The sequence below is a fragment of the Fukomys damarensis genome, unplaced genomic scaffold (genome assembly GCF_012274545.1).
Source record: "Fukomys damarensis isolate Sample0158 unplaced genomic scaffold, DMR_v1.0_HiC HiC_scaffold_21, whole genome shotgun sequence".
NCBI lineage: Eukaryota > Metazoa > Chordata > Mammalia > Rodentia > Bathyergidae > Fukomys > Fukomys damarensis.
This window is the reverse complement of record NW_022900933.1, coordinates 4,158,273-4,183,059: the sequence shown is the minus strand read 5'-3', so window position 1 is coordinate 4,183,059 and position 24,787 is coordinate 4,158,273. Positions and strand designations below refer to the sequence as shown.

The 24,787-nt window shown below is 36.2% G+C and overlaps 1 protein-coding gene across 1 annotated transcript in view; it reads right to left on the bottom strand.

Annotated features, from left to right (window-relative positions):
- The window catches only part of Lrrc9 (leucine rich repeat containing 9), a 90,558-nt gene that overhangs the window by 22,528 nt on the left and 43,243 nt on the right, over positions 1-24,787 (bottom strand). The window contains exons 18-24 of the mRNA XM_010605909.2: positions 19,643-19,834; positions 17,527-17,652; positions 15,311-15,445; positions 13,788-13,965; positions 12,185-12,405; positions 10,689-10,811; positions 4,180-4,310 (exon numbers count right to left, since the gene is read on the bottom strand). Of these exons, the coding sequence (XP_010604211.1) occupies positions 4,180-4,310; positions 10,689-10,811; positions 12,185-12,405; positions 13,788-13,965; positions 15,311-15,445; positions 17,527-17,652; positions 19,643-19,834 (1,106 nt within the window). The remainder of the gene's footprint in view (positions 1-4,179; positions 4,311-10,688; positions 10,812-12,184; positions 12,406-13,787; positions 13,966-15,310; positions 15,446-17,526; positions 17,653-19,642; positions 19,835-24,787) is intronic.

Below are 24,787 nucleotides of genomic sequence, written 5' to 3'. Positions count from 1 at the left end.
ATATAAAATAAGCACTTCCAATTAATTTATAAATGCACATACATCTTCCTGAAATCATAGTGAATGTACAAGGTCTAACTATATTAGAAACTCTTTGGTGTTTTTTTTTATATGAGCTTTCCCTGAAAATACATCTGTTACCCATTACTACCTTCTAAGATATAAGTTTACCACATTACTTCCCTTCTCAACATTGTTCAGTGCCTTTCCACTGTCTACAGAATAAAAATTTTAATTCCTTTGTGTGATATAGAATAATTTTCATCTTTTGTAATTCTTTCCTTCACTTCCCATGCTGTTTTTTGGTTCAGAAATTTTGAAATGTCCTAGTGCCTGAATCTCAACCATAAGATTTGATATCATGTTTTTGCCTTTGTCCCTGTCGCACTCTGGAACGCTTTCCTGATTATTTGCCTGACAGATGCCCACAGATCTAACATACTCCAGTTCCGAGTGCAGTGGCTGTGGAAAGACAGAGGAAATCAGTCATAATCTGTACCCAAACAGAACGTGGCGATGAATTGAAGATCGACTTATTTACTTATTTGTTTGTTTGTTTGTTTGTAGCTTGTGTGACAACAAGCAGATGCTATCTCCTAGGCACTGTCTAGAGAGGGAAAGGAAATTGTGAGAGTAGAAAAGGAAAGACAGAACAAAAAAAATCTGATAATAAAAGTTGGAGAACATCAGGAAGAATTCATAAAGAGACCCAAGAAGTTTAAAGAAAAATGAAGAATGTGAAATCACTGCTTAAAGGGGGGCAGGTGGCTAAGAAGTACAGAGAAAGAAGCGTCACCGTCTTTATAAACTCCATAAAGTCAGGGGGATGGGGAATAAAACAATCCACTTGGAGGGCAGTGATGACATCTGCAAGAGGAGACGCAGAGCAACAACGCCAGCAGAAGCAAAGCACGCTGGATTAGAGAAGTAAGATGTGAGCAGTGCAGCCTCTTCCTTGTATTTCTCACAATTCATGACGGAAGGACATCTTTAAAAGAGGCATTTTATATTTTACTTGTAACCAGCCATGTCTTGCTTGTGCGTTTTCAGCTGTTTCTTTCCTTTGGGCACTGTGGCAGAGTGAAATGAAAACTGGTGCCCAGCTGGCAGGTCTCCTAACTTTCTGGGATCCCATTTCTCTTTAAACCCAGAGGTTCCATTGAACCATTGGTTTCCACAATGCACTCTGAGATCTGAAAATGGTTACTGGGGGCTTTGGGGTTGTTGGTGAGGATCTGGAAATCTATATTAGATAAGCCTGGAGCCTAAACATTCAAATCTAGGATACATGCTTGAGGATGATGCTGTAACAAATAAGGTGCAATTAAAAGTGTTATGGAATTGCTAGTAATTTCTATTTTGATGATTTTCTTAACTAAAATGTAACTAAATTTTTGTTTAAAAAAAAAAAAAGATATGAAGGGCAAGCCGAGAGTGTTTGGTTGTAAAAGAGGAACAGATAATATGAAAAAGAAAATTGTGACATTTTAAATCATAGTCCCTGATAATAAAAATTCTTCATACATTTCAAAGAATAGTAAAGTTAGCATAAGATTTGAAGTAGGGTAGATAAATTATTTGTTATGCTCAGATAAGATGTACAAATATAGGTATACCATCAGCAAGATACTGACAAACAATGCATCAAGTCATCAAGAGATTATGCACCATGAACAAGTGGGATTCAACCCAGGGATGCAGGGATAGTTCAACATATGCAAATAAATAAATGGAATACACCGTATTAACAGAGCCAGGGAAAAAAAGAATATGATCCTCTTAAGAGATGTAGAAAAAGTGTTTGACTAGGTCCAACACCCATTCATGATTAAAAAAAAAACCCTACAGATAATTAGAATTGATGGTCTTTATCTCAATCTGATAAAAGCCAACTATGACAAAGCAACAGCCAACATCATACTAAATAGAGAAAAACTAAAAGCTTTCACCCTAAAATCAGTAACAAGACAAGGATATGCCCTGTCACCACAGTTGTCCAATGTAGTTCTGAAAACATTGGCCACAGACATTAGACAAGACAAAGAAACAAAAGGAATAAGGATAGGGAAGAAAGAAGTTAAATTATCATTATTTTCAGATGATATGATTCTCTACATAGAAGACCCCAAAAACTCCACCAAAAGGCTTTTACATTTGATAACCAAATTTAGTAGTGTAGCTGGATACAAAGTCAACACTCAAAAATCAGTAACATTCCTGAACATGAAAAAAGAAAACTCACTGAGAGAGAAATTAGGGAAACAACACCTTTCAGAATATCATCCAAAAAAAAAAAAATGACATACCTAGGAATCAATTTAACACAGAAAGTAAAAGACTGCTACACCGAAAACTACAGTACTCTGAAAGAGGAGACTGAAGAGTATATCAGAAAATGGAAAGATTCCCCTTGTTCTTGGGTGAGAACCACCAGTATAGTGAAAATGGCCATACCTCCAAAATTGTTATACAGATTTAATGCAATCTCTATCAAAATTCCAACAGCATATCTCACAGAATTGGAGAAAACAATTACAGAGTTCATTTGGCATGAGAAGAGATCTGTAATAGCAAAGGCAATTCTGGGCAACAAAGGCAAGGCAGGGAACATCACAATCTCTGATGTGAAATTATATTACAAAGCTATTGCGATAAAAACAGCATGGTGCTGGAAAAAAAAAACCCCAAACAAAAACAGACCCAAGGATCACTGGAACAGATTAGAAGGAGCAGAAACAAGTCCAGACATCATCAGCCACTTTATTTTTTACAAACGAGCCAAACTCCTTTATCTGGAAGAAAGCCTGCTTAATATATAATGCTGGAAAGCCTGGGTTTCTAGTTGCTGAAGATAAAACTGGACCCATATTTTTCACCATGCACTAAATTAAAATCAAAATGGATCAAAGATATAAATATTAAAATAAAAACACTAAATCTGCTGGAACATAGGGTAGGTAGAACTCTTGAAGACACTGGTGTAGGCAAAGACTTTATGAACAAAACCCCAATTGCACAGTAACTAACACAAAGAAACAACAACTGGGACCTCGTCTTATTGAAAAGCTTGTGTACAGCAAGTGAAATCACCAACAGAGTGAAGAGACAACCCATGGTGTGGGAAAAATTTTTTTCCAGCTGTTCCTCAGACAAAAGACTAATATCTAGAAGATATAAATAACAAAAATATCAGACCCCCCAAATTTAAAGACCCAATCCAAAAATAGGCATGTGAAACGAATAGACACTTTTCAGATGAAGAGATAGGAACTGGAAGTAAATATATAAAAAGATATTCAACATCACTGGTCATTCAAGAGATGGAAATTAAAAACGACACTGAGATTTGACCTCACCCCCAGAAAGAATGGCTGTTATCAAGAAATCAACCAATAACGTATGCTAGTGGGCTGTGGGGAAAAAGGGACCCTTCTCCACTGTTGGTGAGAGTGTAGACTGCTGTAGTAACTGTGGAAATCAGTGTGGACATTCTTTGAAAAACTAAAACTAGAGGTTCCATCTGACCCAGCTATTCCCCTTCTTAGTATCTCTCCTAAAGCATCACACTTCAGTGATGTATGCACACCCATGTTTATAGCGGCGCAGTTTGTGATAGCTAAATCTTGGAAACAGCCCAACTGCCCATCAACTGACAAATGGATAAAGAAGATGTGGGCTTTTTCTAACACAGTGCCATAAGGAAGAATAAAGTTGAGACATTTCCAACTAAATGGATGCACCTTGAGACCATGCTCTTAAGTGATACAAATCAGACACGCAAGTTTAAATACTGCATTGGTTCTCTGGTGTGAGAAAATGAAAATGAAAATAAGGACCAAAATGTATAATAGATATTGGGAAAAGGGAAGACAATGTCCAAATAGAAGGGGAACAAGGGAGGGGGAAGTGGGAAAGGAAAGACAAGAAAAACAGAATGACAGAAAAGATGGAAACAAAGCTTCTCTAAATAAGGAGGGGAAGAGGGGTTGAAGTAGGGGGAATGGGAAAAAAAGAAGGAAGATATATTGTGTACATGTACAAATTTCCCTTGATGAATGTTATCTTTATGTGTATCTAAAATGTACCAATAAATGTTCTGCTTCAAAAATAAATAGATATCAGCAAATGCTAATAATTACATATTTAATTATAACATAAAAAGGATATAAAATGATATACCTGAGGGATGATGAAGTCCAGTTAAGTTCTTGCATTTGGGCAAAGTTGGAATGTCCTTGTCTTTCTGCAACCATGTCAGAGGTAAGTCTGCCACCAAACAAATCTTTTGCAGTCTCAGTCTCTGGTGTTTTCTATATAAATTATATGTAGAAAATTATATTTTCTGTTATAGATGATTAATTCTCTGAGTTTTGGTACAACTGAGTGGACTCATTTCTTCCTATTCCTCTGTTATGGCTTAGATCAAACATGTCCCTCAAAAGTCTCGCACTTGTGGATGGTGACAGGATCATGAGGCCTCTATACTCGTGTGTGGGTTTATGCATTCGATACGATCAGTACCAGACTGTGCTGTTAGGAGTTGGCGCCTGGTTGGAGGTGGTCACTGGAGGCTGACTCGGAATGATGTACTCTTACTCCCAGCCCCTCCTCTCTCTCCCTTCCTCTGCTTCCCAGCTGCCGGGCTTTGAGCTCTACTGCCTCCTCCATGCCCCTCTGCCATGCTGTTTCTGCCTTTAAGCCAAAAACTATGAACTAAAATCACTGTGGTGTCAAATGTTTGGTTCCAGCATGTGTAATGTAATTCTGTCATCTCCTAAGGAAGTATAGTGAAAATCCCTGTACACGACATATAAACCAAACATAAGAGAACCAAAAGATGCAGAGGAAGCAGACCTGCTAGGGACCTTGGGACCTAAGAAATGATACCGTGGATTTTCTTTTTTGTCTCATATTGTTATACGAGGTGATGGAAGTGATAGGCAGAAACCCAGAAGTGTCAACAAGACAAAATAAAACAAAGCACAGAAAAAGACTTTGAAATGGGACATCTCACAGGATAGGAGGTTTCCAGACAATAATAAGTCTACTCCAGCTAAACACCACAGAATAAATAAATGGTGGTCTCACTTCCACACCCAACAGTAAAAGGAAAATGGGCTGCTTAGACTCGCCCAGCTATGTATAACGAGGTTCTTCTCTATCCTCTCCTTGATGAGTGTGAGCTTGGACTTTCCTTTCCTCCCAGTAACAGTGCACCCCATGAACAAAAACAAAAATGAACAACAATGTGTTACTGGAGACTGGATTGTCATTTATACCCAGGAATAATGTGGTGTCTGTGGAGCACTAGTGAGGCACTCTGCCACCTCCCAAGATGGGTGAATGGAGAATAGTCACAAAGAGTCTCTTCCCTTCCAACCAGATGCATGGATGGAGGCCTGGTGGGAAGCATGAACTCCCACCCTAGTCTGGCAGTCTATAAAGCACACCCCTCACATAGTCAAGACAGCCCTAATGGAAAATTTGGGTTTCCACCCCTGCACCTGACAGCAACAAATCAGTGCCCTTGCTTCTCACTAGTGCAGTGTTGAGACAGCCTTGCTAAAACAGAAGATTGGAGTAAGATCTACAGTCTATGAAAATAGCTAAAATGTCCAGACTAAAACAGAAAAATCTCTTCATTGTGACAACAACCAAGATAATCTCACCTTGAGTGTAAGATGATAATCCACAAACAGTAGCTCTGAAGCAACACAGATATCTGTAGTTAACCAACAAGGATTTCAAAACAGTCATCACAAAAATGCTTCAGCAAGGAATTACTGAGCACACTTGAAACAGATGAAAAAAACAACTATTGGTAAAGAAATAGAGGATATGAAGAATGAATTAAAGAATACTAGAATTGAGCAATACTAGAACCAAGTAAATGCAATGGATGGGCTCAATAAATGATTACTTCTTGGATTTCTGGCTATGATCAAGTACAAATTGTGAGAAAAGGGAAAGAATCAGTGAATTTGAAGACAGAACAATAAATAAAAATTGCCCAATGTAAACAAAAATGAGAAAATGAGCTTCATATGCTGGATTTGTGGGATGAAAATTAACATTTAATATTCGTATCACTGGATTCACAGAAGGAGAAGAGAAATAGGGTAGAAGTGAAAAGGTATTGAAAGGAATAATAGCTGAGGTCTCTCTACAGTTGGCAAAGGACATAAACTTACAGATTGAAGAAACACAAAATTCCCCAAGTCAATGCAAGGACACATAATCATAATCATAACCAAATTTCTGAAAACTAATGACAGAAAATGTCACAAGGGTAGTGAGAGGGAAACGAGATCTTACAGTAAACAACTGACAGCAGATTTCTCCAGGATCATGGAACCAGAGGATGTGGCACATTTTTTCAAGTGGTAAAATAAAAGAACTGTCAACCCAGAACCGTATATCCAGAGAAAATATCATTCAGAAATGAAAAAGAGTCAAAACATTTTCAGATGAAAGAAAACTATGCAAAATTTCACCAGTAGCTGTCTTAAATGGCTAAAGGAAATTCTTGAAACAAATAAAAAAGAAGTTTAGAATACTAGGAAAGAAGAAGGCACAACAGGCTTTCCTTCTTTTAAGTATTTCCTAAATTATCTTGGGTAGGTTAAAATGCAAAAGAATACCATCATCTGGTGAAGTTCTCAAATGTACTAGAAACAGTGGGCAAGCAATAACTTGAAGAAGTCAAATTCCTACTCTTCTACCAAACTGACAGAAAACATCAACATCATTATACTTTAATATGTATACAGGTAATATTGACAGCAATTACTAAGATATAAATATATAGAGAGACAGTCATTAAAAATGCTATAGATAAAAATAGATTTCTAAAAGTTCAACTACTCATAGGAAAGCAACAATAACAAAGCAGAAAAAAGACAGGAAACAAATACGAAACAAAAATCAAAATGGCAGACTTAACCACTAACATGTCAATAACTACATTAAATATAAGTGGTCTACATTTACCAAGGATTAACAGTAGATTAAATAATTATGATCCAACTGTATATGGACAAGAAACTTAAAATATAATATATATGCATGTTAAAAGTAAAAATATGGCACATAACATATCAGACTAACATTTATGAAAAGAAAGTAGAAGTGGATTAAGAACTTCCGATAAAGCAGACTTCAACAAAGAGATGAAGGGAGGGGAAAAGGCAGAGGAATAGGATGAAGAAAGGAACTGAGATGGGTTATGTACATCTAGCAACACCTCACAACGAATGTAATCACCACGTACTGCAAAACATGTACTAAATTTTTGTTTCTTAATTGTAAAAGCAGACCTCAAGCAAAAGAAAATTACCAGAGACAGTCTACTAAGAAGACAAAATAATCCTAGGTGCATATGTACCAAACACAAAGCTCAAAATATGTCATCTTATAGTTCCTAGGCTATTAAATTAATCTAAATGTTGCTGCACAGGCATCCTGAAGATATAAAGCTCCTAATTAGTTAACTTTCAAGGAGGGAGCCATTTTAGATGACCTTGATGGGCGTGGTGCAAGCCATTGCCAAAGCTTTCATGCAAAACTGAAGCTTCTTAAAGGAGAAAAAATTCATCTAAGGACAGCAGATTTGCACCATGGCTGTGAGCTCCAACCTGCCCATAATCTTCCTTTTTTTATGGCCTGCCTATGCATTTTGGAGTTGCTTAGGATGCAATTTTTAAGTATCTATTTGTATATATGTATGTATATATGTTATATATAATATATAAATTTTATATTATGTATAAATGTATATAATATATTTTGCAAATATTAAAAAACACATATACATTTTTCCATCTTACTAGCTCTGCTTCTCTGGTTGAATCTCAAATAATACAATCCCAAAATAGCTTTAAAAAATACACTAATTCAGCTTTTCTGTTCTCATAACCATACAAACAATATTTGATTGCTATCCTTCTACATCAGGGACAGATAAATTTGTTCTATATTTTTCCTGTAAAGAATCAGTCAATATAATATGTTTTGCTCTGTTAAACTATTTAATTTTGCCATTATAGCATGAAAGCAGTTATAGTCTATATAAAAACAAGCTTAAATATGTAACGAAATTTTACTTATGAAAACAGGTAGCAGGTTTTATTTTAGGCAAATGACTGAATTTTCCCTTAATAAAACTGATCATAGCATTTAATTTATTTTTTAATTCAAATTCCCTTTTTAGTTACTCCATTAAAACATCTTATCTGAAATGAGGATATGTATTGTTCATGCAAAATAATCTTTTAAAAATAAATGTAGAATCGTAGATAAAATAAAAACACAACTACTCAAGCTACTGCTTGGTCTGTCATTCCTTGGTTTCCACTACTACTCTAAAGAAAATGTATGTGATTATATATCTAGAGAAATTCGGGCAGAGAATGAGGCTCATGATTTACCAGAAAGGAGTTGTATAACTTAGAAAAAGTTATGTAACTTCTCGGTAGTCCCTGTGTTCATCCACTGAATAAACGATTTAGTCCATCTCCATTCTGATGTCTATGTACATCTCAAAAATTATTACTATTATTACTATTATTATTATATTTTTTGGGCACTGGGGATCAAACTCGGAACCTTGTGCTTGAGAGACAGGCAGCAGAATTACTGAGCTAAATCACCAGCCCTCAAAATTACTGTAATGCTCCTTTACCGCCCCCTGATTCACTTTTCACGGCTTGTTTTCCTCTTTAAAGAAAGTCTAAAGCCTCACTTACATTATCTTTCTTTTTCTACTCACTTTATTTAAACAATCTTTATGCATGAGTTTGGTTTAATTCTCAAATCTCTTATTATTCCTTTTAAATCTAAACAAACGTAAATTTCCATACCCAGTTAAGTCCAGTGATTTCAACTGCCTCCTTAACATCTCCATTCAGATTATCTACTACCACACAAAAGTTAGTGTCTACACACCCAGCACTTGGGAGGCTGAGACAGGAGGATCACCCCAAGTTTGAGGCCAGCCTATATTACGTGGTGAGACCCTATCTCAAAAAAACAAAAATAACAAATCTTAGTACAGCCAATATTAATCACTTCATTCCTTAAAATTGCTTTTCTTCCTGTACTCTTATTCTGTTACAATATCTTCTACTGGCACAGACTCCAACCTTGTAGAACTTTGAAGGATTTACTCTTCTCTTGCCTTGTAAAGTGAATGGGCTGGGAAAACTGCAATTTTCCCCAGTATTGCTCACATCTTTCAGCTTCTATTTTTAAAGTCCCTTCTTCCTGGCTGGGGTCCTTATTACTTCACATACGGACTATTCTAATAAATTGCCTTTTACTGCTCTTCCCTGTACCACTGAAAACACTGCTGTTAGATGACGTTTCTTAATACAAAGTTCTAAATATATCATTCCCATAATCACAAATCTTCAGTTCATCCCTACTGTCTCCTTTTAAAGTCTAAATTCTTCTGTCTAGATTTCATGTCCCATTACTAATTCACGTATTTATATTATACATCATTCCACAAAGAACTTGTGGCAACTTACAGAAAATACAAATAATCAAACAGTAAAGTATAAATCACAAATGAAGATCAAGAGTAAGAACAACGTTAGTTAGAACAGATATAAAACTAGGGTTAGGGTCAAAAAGACTGTGAGATCTTACAGGGTTTCTAACATTGAATCCTAAATTTGGCACCAAGTCTTTAGATGTTGAAATGGAAAGGAAAATAGTTAAATGATACTTATTATCAGTCAGCAGAACAAAACTTTCCCTTTGGAGGAAAATTATTTTCCTCTTATGCTTATGTCTAAAAAGTACTTTATGACCTTTAAAATGAGTTCACAAAGATAAGGGAAGGATAAGATCTTCAACCATATTTTTTAGAACAAATACAGTTACTAGTTTCATGAGATTATTTCAAAAGCAATCCTCAAAGAACCCTAACAACTAAATGAAACCCAGTATTCAAAATTATAGAGAATTTGTGTTGGTTGGAATGAGGATAGTTTAGACTCCATGGTGGGGAAGGCCCTAAAAAGCTTAGGGCAGAGATTAGTAATCTTTTCAGAGCAGCTCAGAGTATGAAAGAGTCATATGAATGTCTCAATTTTTTAGAAAACTTCATGAGTGTTATTGTCGGATGGGAACTCTGTTGTCATGTACTTAACCTATTACACAGAAATCAGGAGCCATGTGTGAACTTGCTTGTTAGAGAATCCAATCCTCCAAATGTTGCTTTTGTACTCAGTCCTAAATTCTGTGTTTTTCTTCACCATTTGCTAATAACATTACACTACTATATTTGTTATACAAATATAGTTTCCTTAATTTTTAACAATCATATGTTTTCAGAAAATAGAAAGATGTGTTTAGGCCCAAGAGGATGGTGGGGCTCTAGAGCTTAGGTTTTCTATCCTGACCCACAAAATTGCACTCTTTGGTTTTAGATTTTCAGTTCACTGGGTACAAATGTATGCGGCATCTTCCATCCCTTACCATTTCAATTTAGAAAATTAGGAATTGGCCAGATGAAAAAAATGTTTAAATCTAGATCTAAAAGGAGCTTTGCAGACTGAGATTTTAACAAGTATAGTAAGTTGTGGTACCATGCTGGTGATAAAGCAATGTTCAGAATTACCGTGGCCAATGAATATGTGAATATACAGCTTAGATCAAATACTATCAGCCGTAAAACAACTTACAATTGAGATTCCATCCAAAGCTTTCAGTTCTGGAAGATGATATATTACAAACAACCGGTAGTTTTCTTCATTGCACACCACAACGTTCCCGTGCATGTCTAGAATTACCAGGTTGCATAAACCCTAGGTAATGAAATAGAAGACATTTACATCTCCTATGTTGTCTCACACTCCAGCACGTTTTTCTAAGAGGTTAATCATCCTTGAATTATGTGAATTATCTAGAACTTTATGGACTGTGTTTAATTTTGTTAGTACCCGTTTGCAGAACATGATTACACTCATCGTGGGGAGTTGCTATATCTATATAACACATCTTAATTCTTTCTTCATCCCCTTTTCTCTTTGCTCCCCAGCCCTCTTGTCTTGGTCCCGTTCTCCTTTGTAAAAGATGTATGCCTGTTTTTCCTATTGTCTATCTTTTATTTTATTCTTTATTTATATTTTGGTTTTCTCATATAAGAGTAGCCATATGATGTTTAAACTCGTGTCTGATTTATCGCACTTAACATTATAGTCTCAAGGCACATCCATTTTCCTACAAATGGATCCTTCTTTATAGCAGAGAGCTCCATTGTGTATAATAGCACATTTTCCGTATCTACTCATCTGTTGATAGATACACTGGCCATTTCCAAGATTTAACGATTATGAATTGTGCTGCTATAACCATGGGTATGCGTGTATCACTGTGATGTGGTGTCTTCAACTCTTAGGGGAAGATTGTCTAGAACAGCAATAGCTGGGTCAAATGAAATTTTTAGTTTTAGTTTCTTGAGGAACCTCCACACTGACTTCGACAGTGGTCGTACTAGTTTATATTTCTACCAACAGTGCAGAGGGGCTCCTTTTCCCCTGCATCCTAGAGAGCCATGCTTTATGCAGTGAGACAGAATCTGTGTTGTTTTTATTTACATTTCTTTGATGGCCAGTGATGTAAAATTTGTTAAGAGAGCTTTTAAATGCAAGGGTTACTCTTTCAGACTGCTACGGTATAATTTTGTGTAATACGAGTATTTCAGTGGTCTATGTTATATGATTAGAATCCCTTTTAGGATTAGTACTATATGTATTATCTATCAGAGAGAGAATCAAGATTCATACGGACAAAAGTTAGAGACTCTGTTCCCCTACCAGATTGGGGAGTCTTGGCAGTATTGAAGATGTACTTATTAGGAAGAATCGGTTTGTTGTTTCTCTGAGTATTAAAAAACTACCCCAGAAACATCCAACTGTGATCACATGCACACACACACACTCTGAATGCATGTTTGTTAACTTCGTTATTTTAATTTTTTTATATATATTTTTCTACATTTTCCATATACAGTGGATTCATTATTTTTATAGTATAAACAATCAATATTTAAAAACATAGGACCAGGGATTTAGCTCAGTGGTTCGGCCACCTGCCTCACAAGCACAAAGACCCGAGTTCAATCCCCGGTACAAAAAAAAAACCAAAAGCACAAAGAATTAACACCCCGGTTGGTCACCTTTAAATTGTAGATCTCCTGATTGACAGCAATGTAGTTATTGCTTATGTATAATTCAATTAGAGTGAAAATCTTTTGTAAACCACTCAGTGAAGTAATTCTGTTATTCTCAAGAGAAAGGAAGTGAAGATGAAGCATGTTATCAAAAGTAGGCTTTTCCAAACCAGCGAGAAGGTTGTTATTTATGCTGAGGCGGGTTAGCTTAGTCAGCTTGGAAATGCCTAGAAAACAATAAACAAATTCAAAGAAAAATTCACCAGCCTCTGAAAGGCTAATTTTAAAGACAATTTTATGGTAACACTCTAAGTTCAAATAGCTTCAAGGATTCTGTTGTTTCAGAAAGACACAATCTTGTGTACAAAGTCGCATGCCACACACCATATTTTAACTTTGGACTCCTAAGTAGATCTGTTGTTCTAATTGTTAAGGAAAAGCACTATATAGGAAATACTTTTCTTTTTCAAATAACGTTTAGAATAGTGTACTTAAGATTTTCACCTTCATGACAACACAAAGGTCCAAATAATCACTAGTCCACATTTGTAAAACGTTAAGGGGAAGAAGCTAGAGGATAAACCTTAGAAAGGGGTGATTCATTATGAAATCATATGAATTAAAGATAATTGTTTAGCTTACTTCAGCCATTGTATACTTAGAATCACTCTAAGACTGGAAGTTCTGAAAATGGTACCTCTCACCAGGATGTATTCCTATGGATGTTACATACTATAAGCACTTTAATTTGTAGGCAGGATAGATCACTTGAAGGATAAAAACGTTGGAGTCAGAGCTGGTTTCAACTAGATTTGGGATGACAGTACACTATGTACCTTCTGAGGGTCAATTTCCTCATCCATGACAGGGACATACTAAACTGTTCTTCTAAGAAGTTATGGAAATAAATGGAGTGATTTTGGGAAATAGAGAATAAGAGGAAGCTATTAACAAGTCCTAGAAGGTTTATCTCTATTTCTTCCCAGATCCACAGTATTAAGTAAGGGTAAGAATAAGACAAGGTCAGGAAAAATAAATAAAAATATAAATATAACCCAGATAATGTACTCAATCTTGGTGGGGGGGAGGCAGGAAAAATCTGTTTTATTCTCTCTGGCCTCATAAGACATGTTTTAATACTGCACTTTAAACAGTCAAATAAAATATACTGGTCTCATTATTATTGAGACATTACCTAAAGCTGTTTAATTGTATTTGTGGATCCATATCCAAGTTATACATAGTGCATTTGGTTTTCAATCTCCAGAGAATATAATTTTGTTTTTGTTAAAAGCCTTAGCATTTCCAAATGTGATCTTAATTCCATATTTTAAACAATGAACTATGCTGTTTTATCTTTTTCATTCATCCATGTATAGAACCACATCCATCAGGCCTTGGCAGCAGACAGGAACTGCAGGCACAGACAGAGGTGCAGTCAGTTTTCTCTGTGTACTGGTTTGTTACAATCCCACCTGACAGATACTGGGAACACTCTGCTGAAAAGTTCCTCGGAATCTCTATGAGGTTCTTCCTCAGTGTTACTAATTTTCATGTGGGCTATGTACACATTCATGCTTTGCGACTTCAAGGTTCTCAAGTGCCCTACCTTCTATTTTTGAGATGCAGTTTCCGTCGAGTGTGAGCTCTTGCAAGTTAATACAGGATTCCAGGCCCTCCATTTTAGTCAGATTATTATTGCTGAATGATGCCCATTTCAAATTTTCCAATTTTTCTAAATTTTTTATTTCGAAGAGATGTTGTCCATCTAAATTTAAGGCAGTTATCTACACAATAATTCACATCATATGTGATTTGGAATCTTATAAATGAATTCAATCAAGCTTAAAAAGGTCAATGAAATAATAATTCAAATTTGATAAAAGAATTTCTTCAGTAACTAAAAATATTGCAAAGCTCTTGCTTTATACAAGTAAAATTTGACAAGAGTATAATTCCCACAGGGGTTTTGTGGTACTACGGACACTGTGATGTATTGGGCAGTTGCCACTGCAGTGCAGGACATGTCCCAGCTCCTGGCCCTGCAGAGGCTGCTGCTCCTCTGTAGGTCAGGGTCCTTCCCAAATTGGCCCACAGCCAACAACGGAGACAGGCAACAGCCCGGCCTTCTCAGTCCTACTTGCAAGTCATTTAAAGGGCTGTTCTAATTCCAGAACTCTCCACGGGGGTCAGCCAAGGCTGTCACTGGGCCTGCACTGCAGGTCAGTATCGTGCACATCCTGTAATAAAAGTAATGCCACTGATACTTTTCATTTTCAACAGCTGCTCTTAACCCAGTTTCTATCTTCGTTAAGTTCCTTTGCTGTCAGCCCAGTTCTTATCATACAGGCTGTAGATAGAGCCCTGGTGAGTTCAGGCAACATTACACAGCAAGACGTTAGCAGTGCCTTATGACCTTCTCCCTTATCTCCGGCTGAACTCTGACTCAGTCCCTTGCACCCACTTTTGGCTTCCTCTCTGGCTGTAATCCCTTAAAGTTTGCTGGCCTACTGTGACATATATCCAAAACGGCCCTTTAGTTTGCTGTTTGTCTTCACCCCCAATCTCCAGTTCTGTGGTAATAAGAGTCAGAGCCTATTCCTTGTGACATCTGTTCACTTATTTTAGTTTTGAAATGTAGTGAATTTTTATTTCCTAATAATAAGTCTTTTTTATTTTCTAAGTTTACTGAGAGGCAACAAATTTAAAATTGTATGCATTTAATGTGTACAACTTCACTGTGAATGAAATGGTGCATAATCTCAATTATATGTTGATTCTAATTAATGTAGCTCTCAATGAACATAGAAGCAGAGAGTAGCATGGTGGTTACCAGAGGTTGGAGGCAAAGGGGAACAGAGGTGTTGGTCAAGGTGCCAACATTTCAGTAATGCAAGATAAAGCAGTTCAGGAGAGTTAATACACAATATGATAACGTTAAAATACTATGTTTAAAATTTACCAAGAAGGTGAACCTTAAATGTTCCTTGCCTATCTCACTTTAATTCATCTCTTCCAGTTTTCTGTTCCTTACCTATTTGTGCCTTCTTTTATGATATGCAGACCAAGGTTGACTTACAAAATTAACTTAAATAAAGCTTTTATATTAGGTTTAACAAAGTTAGCCATTACCTTCAAGTACCAGTTTCCACCCAGATGTAAATGTGGTCCCAACTTTGAAATTTGTGTCAGAATTTTGGCAGAAGGCCATATACTTAGTATCCGTGGTCGTTCCTCTTTAGTGCTAGAGTGCCGTAAGACACATGACTAATAATATAGAAAAAAAGGTGAATAGAAGGATAATAGAGGTTCACCAGTACATAGTTTAAGAGTGTTATTTCTAATGGAAGTGCATAGTCCAATATATAATTTTAAAATAGCACATTTCCTTCGCCTTAAAGTATTTTCAATGTCAGGCTATATTTTAATTATTCATTTGATTGCTCAAGAAACAAACTATTACAAGATAAAATTGCTGAAACTTTGAAAAGAATTACTAGAATACAAACATCACTCACAAAGCCATCTTGGGAGCTGGGATTTCTCTAATTCCCTATACGTTTGCTATGGGCCCCCATCCTAAGATCTTACCTCTACATCGCCTTAGAAACAATCATCCCTCTTTCAATTTTTTTTCTAGTATTCACTTGCTTTTTTAATAGTCTATGTCTATGTCCCTAAACAATGTAATTGGTCTTGAGTATACGTGAACTTGATGTACACCAGATAATGTCTCTTTATGCTGCTTGTTTTTCTTCTTCGATATCATACTCAAGAGAATCAAGGCCTCTGCTGTATATGCAGCTGGAATACATTCATGACACTGCTGGGCAGTGTTGCCTTAAAGACCCTCGCGTAGAACAACTGAGGTCAGTTCAGTTTCTCGGCTGTTACGGGCAGTGCTGTCATGTCTGCTTTTGTGCATATCTCTTGGTCCATACACTCAAGTGTTTCTTCAGAGCCTGTGCTCTGCTGTATGGAAGTGTGCACTGTGTGTGTGTAGTTTACAATGAAAAGTGATTGTACTGATTGTGTTACTTAATATTCGTGCTGAAACCTGATATTGTCAGGCTTTAATGGTCAGTAGGTCGTTATGATTTTAATGTTCATTTTCTTGAAAACTTATGTGGTGATGCATATTATCTGCGTCAATTGGCCATTCTGATTTCCTCCCCAGTGAAATGCCTGTTCAATTTTTTCTGTTCGCTTGGTTGTCTCTTTCCTTATGTATTCTGGATGGGTAACGAATACCTTTTGACACTGTGTTGCAAATTTTTTTTCTCAGTATTACCTTGTCTTTTTTTCTTTTCATTATGGTGTCCTTTGAAGATAACCCAATCTTTCATGGTCTATGATCTTTGTTTCAGGCCTAATAAATTCTGCCTTAATTCAAGGTCGTAATGACAATTTCTGGTATTTTCTCCTAGTATGTTTTGGTTTTGCCTTTGCAGTGAGGTGTTTAATGTACTTGTCCCAGTCCCTTTTATTAAATAGCCTCTCTGATCTTCAAAGGCAACTCTGCTATTTTTCAAGTTTCCACAGATGTATGGGTCTCTAATGGGTTTTTATTCTGTCCTATTGGTCTATTTGTCAACATCATATTGTATTGAAAAATTTTTATTGTAGGTTAAGTCCCCAGATTTCTAGGTATTCTTCATAAATACTAATTATATTTTATCAACAAAAAAGATTTTCTCCTTCATTTTGAATAGATAAAAAATACAAGACATTGTTTAAGAGATTAATATTTAAATACCTGACAAAAAGTAAAGAGCTAGATAACTAGAGTAGAGATATTGAGAATATCGAAACTATTTTGGCTAACGTACAGCATTCCTAATCTGGATAAATAGGTATATCCCCTCCCCCATGTTAACAGGTTTTGTTCTTTTCAGCCAGACATATATAATGTCATCACTAAGTAGATGATGCACTAAATGGTTTGGCGAAGCCTCTAAGCTTACTTGACCCTTAGAAAGTTGTTCATTTTCATGCACATTCTACAAAGGTAAGTTTGGGTGACTAGGAAAAAGCAGTTATCCTGGGACAGTGGCGGCAAACCTCTGGCAGGCACGTGGCAACGGGCTGTTTGTTAGCACTGAAAGCTCTAAAACTTTCGCCGCCATCACTCGTGCTCAGGGCTGTTACCAAGATGGCCGATACACCCAGCTGATATTTCAATGGGGTATATCCGAACCGAACAGAAGACAATCAAGTGGCACGACTTCTAATTTTTAATTAACACCCTAAGAAGGAATACGAAATCTTAAAGATAACAAATACGTATGAGAAACATTATCTGTATGTTCCAGATAGCCCACAAAAAATATTAAATAGTAGAATCCAACCTGAGTGATCTTTGTTCCAGTAATAAATTTCAGGGCCGCTGTTGTTTCTTCTTCAGAAATGAGGAGCCCATCTAAATGCGTAAGAGTCTTCAATCTGCCAATAACACTCAGCCTCAATGTGGCTGGCTTGGGAAAAATAGCAAAAAGATAATTTTCACAAAAGATTACATATGTTATAAATGTCTCTTTATTCCTTTCCACATCATTCAAAACTATATAGTTCCTGTGTATCACATACAAGGTGCGATTAAAAATACAGTGATTATTTAAATTTAAAAAATTAATTTAGGAAACAAGACACAGTATCAAGAAAATAGGATAAGTGTGGGTGAACCTAAGGGGAGTATTTTATTTTGAGGGTAATCAATGGTACTGTCTGTTTTTACTGTGATACAATTTTTAAATTTACATATTAGCCATATTTTTGGATCACCCCCATTGAGCCAATGTTTGTGGCAGTTTCAGTCAAATAAAAACATTACAGTGTAACCTCATTCATCTCATTCACCAGATCTAGTACCATGCAACTTCACAGTCGTACTCAAGAGTCAAAATACCACAAAAGATAAATGTTCTGAATGGATTCAGGACACGATGTGGTCACTACAGTGCGGCTACAGACACTCACGAAAGAGGACGTGCAGAAAGGTTTCAGAAAGTGTTAAGAATAAGGGAGAGGATGCTGAGGAAGGCTGACGGCAATGTGTCTCTTACTTTGGTTATTTGAAATAGTTAAACACTCACTGTGTTTTTCAATCATAGCTCCTATGCGTAAAATTTAAGGCTTAATTCTTTATGTTACATTAAAAATAAATGATAGTTAAGAACTACTCTTTTTCTGTAGGGGGAAGGTGGGGAATGCACGAGCTGTTGGAGAGTGACTGGTGAGGACAGTTCAGAGAACTGCAGCCACCCCTGTTTATCCGGCACAGTGGGGAGAAGCGCCCTGTGCCATCCATAGGCTCTGTAGTCCCTCTGATACCCCGCCAGGGCAAATGGAGGATCGCTGTACTATTATCATCTAGGAAGTTAGCTTTGACAAAAGAAGAATATATTTTAATTATATAGAGCTTAGAGGAAAAAATACAACACTAGAAATTAATAATATGGCCACTTAAATAAAATGAATTATCCTTTAGTCCCTTTAAAAATGTTGAATGAAGCCTTATTCTTGAAATTATAAATTTGAGGTTTATTTAAAATACTTGGAGATATCCTTAAACATAATCACTTAAAATTTAAATCACATTATTTTATGATGATAAAAAATAATGTCCAAACAAATTTCCATTACAGCAAAATGTAAGGCTTCATGATGGGGGTTTCTGATGGGTGATTCCTGGACTTAAAATAGAGAAAAAGCAATGCAAACTGCAAAGTAAAATTGTAAAACATGCTTCTCAAACCTAGATTAAGATACATTGTAATCAAATTGCTTCCTCCTTAATGATGTGCTTCTGTTTTGGCTCTTGTACTTCTTTACAGTATGGTCCTGGCATTCAGCCATACAAACTCAGGAAGCTTGCAAATGGCAAGGATGAAAGTTACTCTTAGGGCATTGTTTTGATTTTCACACCGAATGTAAATTTTAATTACAAAACAAGAATATGAACAAAACATTTACGAATTATCTGGCAACTCATCACATCATTGCAACAGACAAATTTGACCTTAAGTTTAATTTTATGAAAAATTTAAATTGGGCAACTTGTTCATAGGGGAGTTAAAACATGTTTTTAAAAGAACCTGGCCAGAAAACCAGCTTGTATCCTGAAAGAACTGTGTATAAAAACAACATAAAATCCCAAAGCTGAGTGGGCAGGAGTAACCTAATTGCCAATGCACTTCTGTTCCCTGAGAAATAAGGGAGGCATCTCGGGATGGCTTCAGAGCAGACAGTGGTGAGGAATGAATGCCAACAGCAATGGTTTTAAAGTAAAAGATGTTACTAAAAGTCTGACATGAAATTATAGCCCCCGATTCCCTAGATTACTACACTTTATGAACTCTCCCAGAACAGTTCGCCTTTTTCTGGCTATGATAGAACAGTAAAGTAGTGAGAAAATGGCTTTGAAATCAAAGCACGTGCTTTTTCACAACCAGGCTTGTTGCACACCTTCTGCCATGGGTTGTGTTGAATATTGAGAGTGAGGAGGCTTGTGGTGTGTTTGCATAGCACATTGATTTCATCCCCAGATTTTTTCAACTGATTCCAGCTCAAGTCCAAGTGCTTCAGTTTCAGCAGACCTCTGAATCCTTCCAGGGTGATGACGTGGTTATGGCTTGCGTCCAAATATTCAAGGTTATACTGTAACACATAAGACAGAAGTGATGCTGAGATCATGATTTGTATTTATATAATTCCTTTTTTGTTTTTTAACTGCTTTCTTAAAATGGTTACAGAAAACCCTTGCCTATGTAGAATTTTGTACCTCTTTAATACTTTCAGGATCATTACATATGCTTCAAAATTATTTTTCAGGGCTGCATAATAATATAACTTGTGAATTACTATACTTCTTTAAACATTCTCCTAGGGACCTTTCTGTTTCTAATTGTTAGCAATATTGCAGCAAATATTGTTGAAATGACATTTTCACAGCAATTTAGAAAATTTTTTTGAACAGACGTTTAGAAATGAGAATTGTAGTCCTGAGAATTGTTTTGCTGTTTGTTTGTTTGTTGAGACAAGGTCTTGCTATATGATTTAGGCTGATTTTGAACTCATTACACATCCTTCGCTGGCCTTGAACTTGCAACAATCTTTCTGCCTCAGGCTCCTGAGTGCTGGGATTACCAGCATGTACCATCACACCTGACTAAGAATTTTTATATCACTGAGAGTTAAAAATAGTGCCACATGGCTTTCAAGGAAGTGTGAATCAATATTTTCTTCCAACGGTAGAAAATGAGAACACTCACTTCCCTCATACTCACCAACCCACCTGTTCGCTTCAGTTTACCTTGTTTATTGCCAATGAAGTTGAACATCTTTCCGGGTGTTTTTATTAGCCATTTAAAATTTTTTTTTGCTTGTTAAATGTCTTGATTCTGGCTATTTATTTTGCTTATTTGTAGATAATCTCTAATATTTTAAATTGTTACTTATATTTGTTGCAAGTAAAATTTGCTTTTAAGATATAATTTATTCTGATCCAGAACAATAAAAAGATAAAGTGAACTTTAAGAACTTACTGTACAAGACAGCTTTTAAAATGAAAAATATCATATTAAAAATAAATGAGATTTTTTTTGCAGCTTAATTAAAACAACCCACAGAATTAGGCACTCCTTTGAAATGCACAGTTTGTATTGTTGGAATAATACTTAGTTATGGTGATTCAGATTTCAAGAGGTGAACACACAGATCATCAAAACATAAGAAAAATTCTGTAAAACAAATATAGTTATTGACTTGTTATTCTCATAAGTAAGCATAGACAAGTAAAACAAAGCAAAATCTTTAATTTACCATCATCATTTCTTGAACAAAAGGGTACTTCTGAGTAAAACTGTACAGAAGGCATAAGCTTGAAAAGAAGTCTTTTTAAATAAAATCAATTTCGTTTTGGAAAAATTTACTTCGTGGCTCTTCTTTTCTCAGTTTGCACGAAAGACTGGTGGAAGTCTGTCTCTGTGCATAGCCTCTGCCTGCAAACTGGCATTTGGGAGCCACACACCATGAAAAAGATAACTGGCATCTTCCCTAGAGAACGAGAGCAGATCTTCATTTTTGCATCCCCAGGAACTCAGTAAATATTCATGGGGTGGTATTTTCAGCTTTGAAGTCATGTTTTTCCGTTCCAGTATTTTTTGTACCTTAGTTTAAAAATCTGTCTCAATGTACAGTACAATCTAATTTAAAAATATGAAAACTTGTAATAATTTATTTACATTTTTTCAGGAAGACTGATTTATTCTCTAAATATAAATTGGCTGTCCCTAGATGTCAGAAGCATCTTAACTACCGAGTTCTCATTCAATAAGGTAAGACAATGAGAAATACTGTTCAATAAAACATTAGGAGTGTAATCTAAACTAAGGCTGCAATTAGCCATGCACATATGTCATCCATGCTCTGGTCAACTCCCCCTAGAGTGGAACTATTTTCAGAGCAGAAAAGGATATTTCTATGCCTTTCTTTTAGAAATTCTCTTTCCATGATAGTGTAGTTCAGGTAAATGAATGACGGACACGTAGCTTGGTATATACCGTGTTTAGAAGGCTAAACTATTCCATAAGAACAATACAGTATGATCTACTTAGCTTTCCACCATTTGTCAAGCCAGTGCTTCCCCTGAATAAACAAAATCTTAGGTTGTGTATATATAATATAAGGCCAAGATGATGAACACTGTAGTAATAATACATTTTATTTCCTCTATGAGGTAAAACCAAATTAACACAAAAAAGCTCAAAGGAGCACAGAAACTGCCCATATCAGATACATGCTTAAGGGAAATATTAACAAAAATGAGATATCCCCAGGAAAATTACAGTTAGAAGAGAGGAATCCTAAATGGGTGATTAAATTAGAGCATAACATTTTATGATATTGGGAAAAACATAGTATTAAATAAGTGTAAATACCAATTCTTACTGGAGAACACAGAGGTGGTGGCAGTGTAGGTTTTCAATATCTCCAAACCCTCAGATAAAAAACAGCGCAAATAAATAAAACCAAAACCCGAGGGACAACATTTGTAAATAAAACAAAACAAAAACCGCACTACATTCAGTGTACTCTATAAACCCCTCCAAAATTTGACAGAGATGAGCCAGTGAGAAGTACTAGACCTGCACCCAAATGGCTTCCGGACCCTGCTGGTTTCCTCACGTGAGACAGTATCTGATACCCTTCTTTCCATATGCTTCTGTAGACTGGCAAGTGCATCTCTAGGTTGCAACAGACCCAGTTTCCATTTGTTTGGCAAAACAACTGTTTGACAAGACTATAGGAGGCACGTGATATCTGGTTGTCTCACTCTTGTGAGGGCAGGAGTCATAGGTTCATTGGTACCTGAATGTTTCTCATCGCTAGTCTTTATGCTGGTCTACCTCTAAACATTTGGATTGTCTGGAATATGTCCCATTATAGGCCCTAGAAAGGGATTATGAAACAATATCAAAGAACTGTGTACCTTTGGGAAATAGCAGGGAACCAATTCAGCGCAGTGTTTATTCTGCACTTTCTATATGAATGCTACCAACAGGTAACAAAATAATAGACAAGGAGAAATGTATCTTTGTAAAGGTATTCAGAAGAAACAGAAATGACAGACTAGGAATAACATCATTTTGTCATTTCCAATAAATTACTGGATCTAGTTATTAAGGAAGGCATATAGGGTTGTACCTTAAGCTAATCGGAAGGGTCAGGGCTGTGGAAAACTATTTGGGCCAGAAAACCCAAGCACTTATAAACCATAGGGAACGAAAGAGGGTGAAAAGAAAAACTTTAAAGAAAAATAGATGTAAATGGCATAGTACAAAGGTGCTTTAGGAGTAGTGAGCTTTATTGTTAGATTATATTTCTATTTTTACACAGTGTATGTGCTGCCTCTAAAATAATAATAAAAAATAATAAGCTGCAACAAAAATAACTAATTGATAAAAACAAAAAGTACAGTACACTTTTCTTTGAATGGCAAAGTCAAACGGTTGTGCTGGGGATGTACATTTGGGTGACAAACTAGTTGGAGAAACTGCAGGGAGAGGATTACTGCAGAGGTCAGGGTAAGGATTTCTCGTGGAGAGAGGAAAGCAAACGAGGAGATCTTTCCCCAGGTATTTCGTGACCTGGATGCTGGTTCCAAACACATTTTTCTTACAACAATGTTCTAAGTCATACATTTCTTGTATTTAGTTTTCTGCATCTGTTTTATTTTACAAAAAGGGTTTAAAATTGCACATATATACCCATGTAGATTATCTCCTCTGGTTATCGGCAACATCGGAACAATCATTTTTAGACATACAACAGATACTTGACGTAAGAGGAGTCTATTAGCCACCCTTGCTGATCCTAAAATTCAAGAAAACCACGTGGGCATAACATTTGCCCAGGTCCCTTATCTGTAAAGTTACTATGGTAAAATCCATCCCTCAGGCTGGGATGATGAAAGCAACTTTTGTATTAAAGGAGAACAAAGCCATGTTGTGAAATAACACATGCTAGGCAGCCAGCTAACTTCAGTCACTATCCCAGCACACTGTACGACTGAAATGTTTACTCTTTGAATTTGTGCCTAAGCAAACCTATAATGACAAACATAGCCTCTGGAACAGTTTGCAAGGCATAAAAAAATTAAAATGCCAGCAATCTACAGTCCTGGGACCTCTACTAAACGACTCCAGCCTCAAACTTATTTTTTTATTCAGCTGCATACTGAAACCAGGAATTCTACGTACTTAAAGGGTTAGGCCTACCAAAAGAAAGAAGGAAGGGGCTTAATACTTAAACTTAAGGCCAGTAAATAAAGTAATAGCTCTCACCACAAAGGTAAAGAAGCAACGAAAAGCTTTTATATGGTTGCAAGGAGATAGAGAATAAACAAGAGCTGAGAATAAAATAGTCTGAAAAAGTATGATTAACTTGGACTCGCATATACAGGGGGTACTGGGTTGAAATTCTAGAACCACATATATAATTACATGTGGTTATATATTATATAATTATATTATATAACAAAGCCATGCCTATGATATGCACATCAGTGTACCTGTCTTAGTCTATATAAAAAGGCATACACAAGTCAAGCAAGATCTATACATGTGACAGGTGGAAAGTACAAGAGAAAAAGAAATGATAACCTGGATAATAAATAGATGGGAGGAAGAGACAATGCTAGATGCGAAGTCTCAAGACAGAAAATGAAGATAAAACAGGGACTCACAAGGAGGAATAGAAGAGGAGTGGGAAACAGGAGCAGAAAGAAATGGAAATTCTGCTCAAGGACATTTTAAAAACCAATTTGAGAAGTTATTTTAATGTGTTTAAAGTAGCTAGAGATCAGATATGAACAGAGATATATTTTTGGTTCACAAATGAAAAGACCTGCTTTAGAGAAACAACAAAATACAGGGTGTGTACACTTTCTTTTTTTTTTTTTTTTTTTTTTTTAATTGAGTTTATTGGTACATTTAGGGATACAGTACAGTTACATTCATTGTTGGGATCATGTACCTTTACATGGCAAGTCTTGATTCTCATTTTTTTCCCCTTACCTCTGCCCTCCCTTCTCCCCCTCCTCCCCCCCCC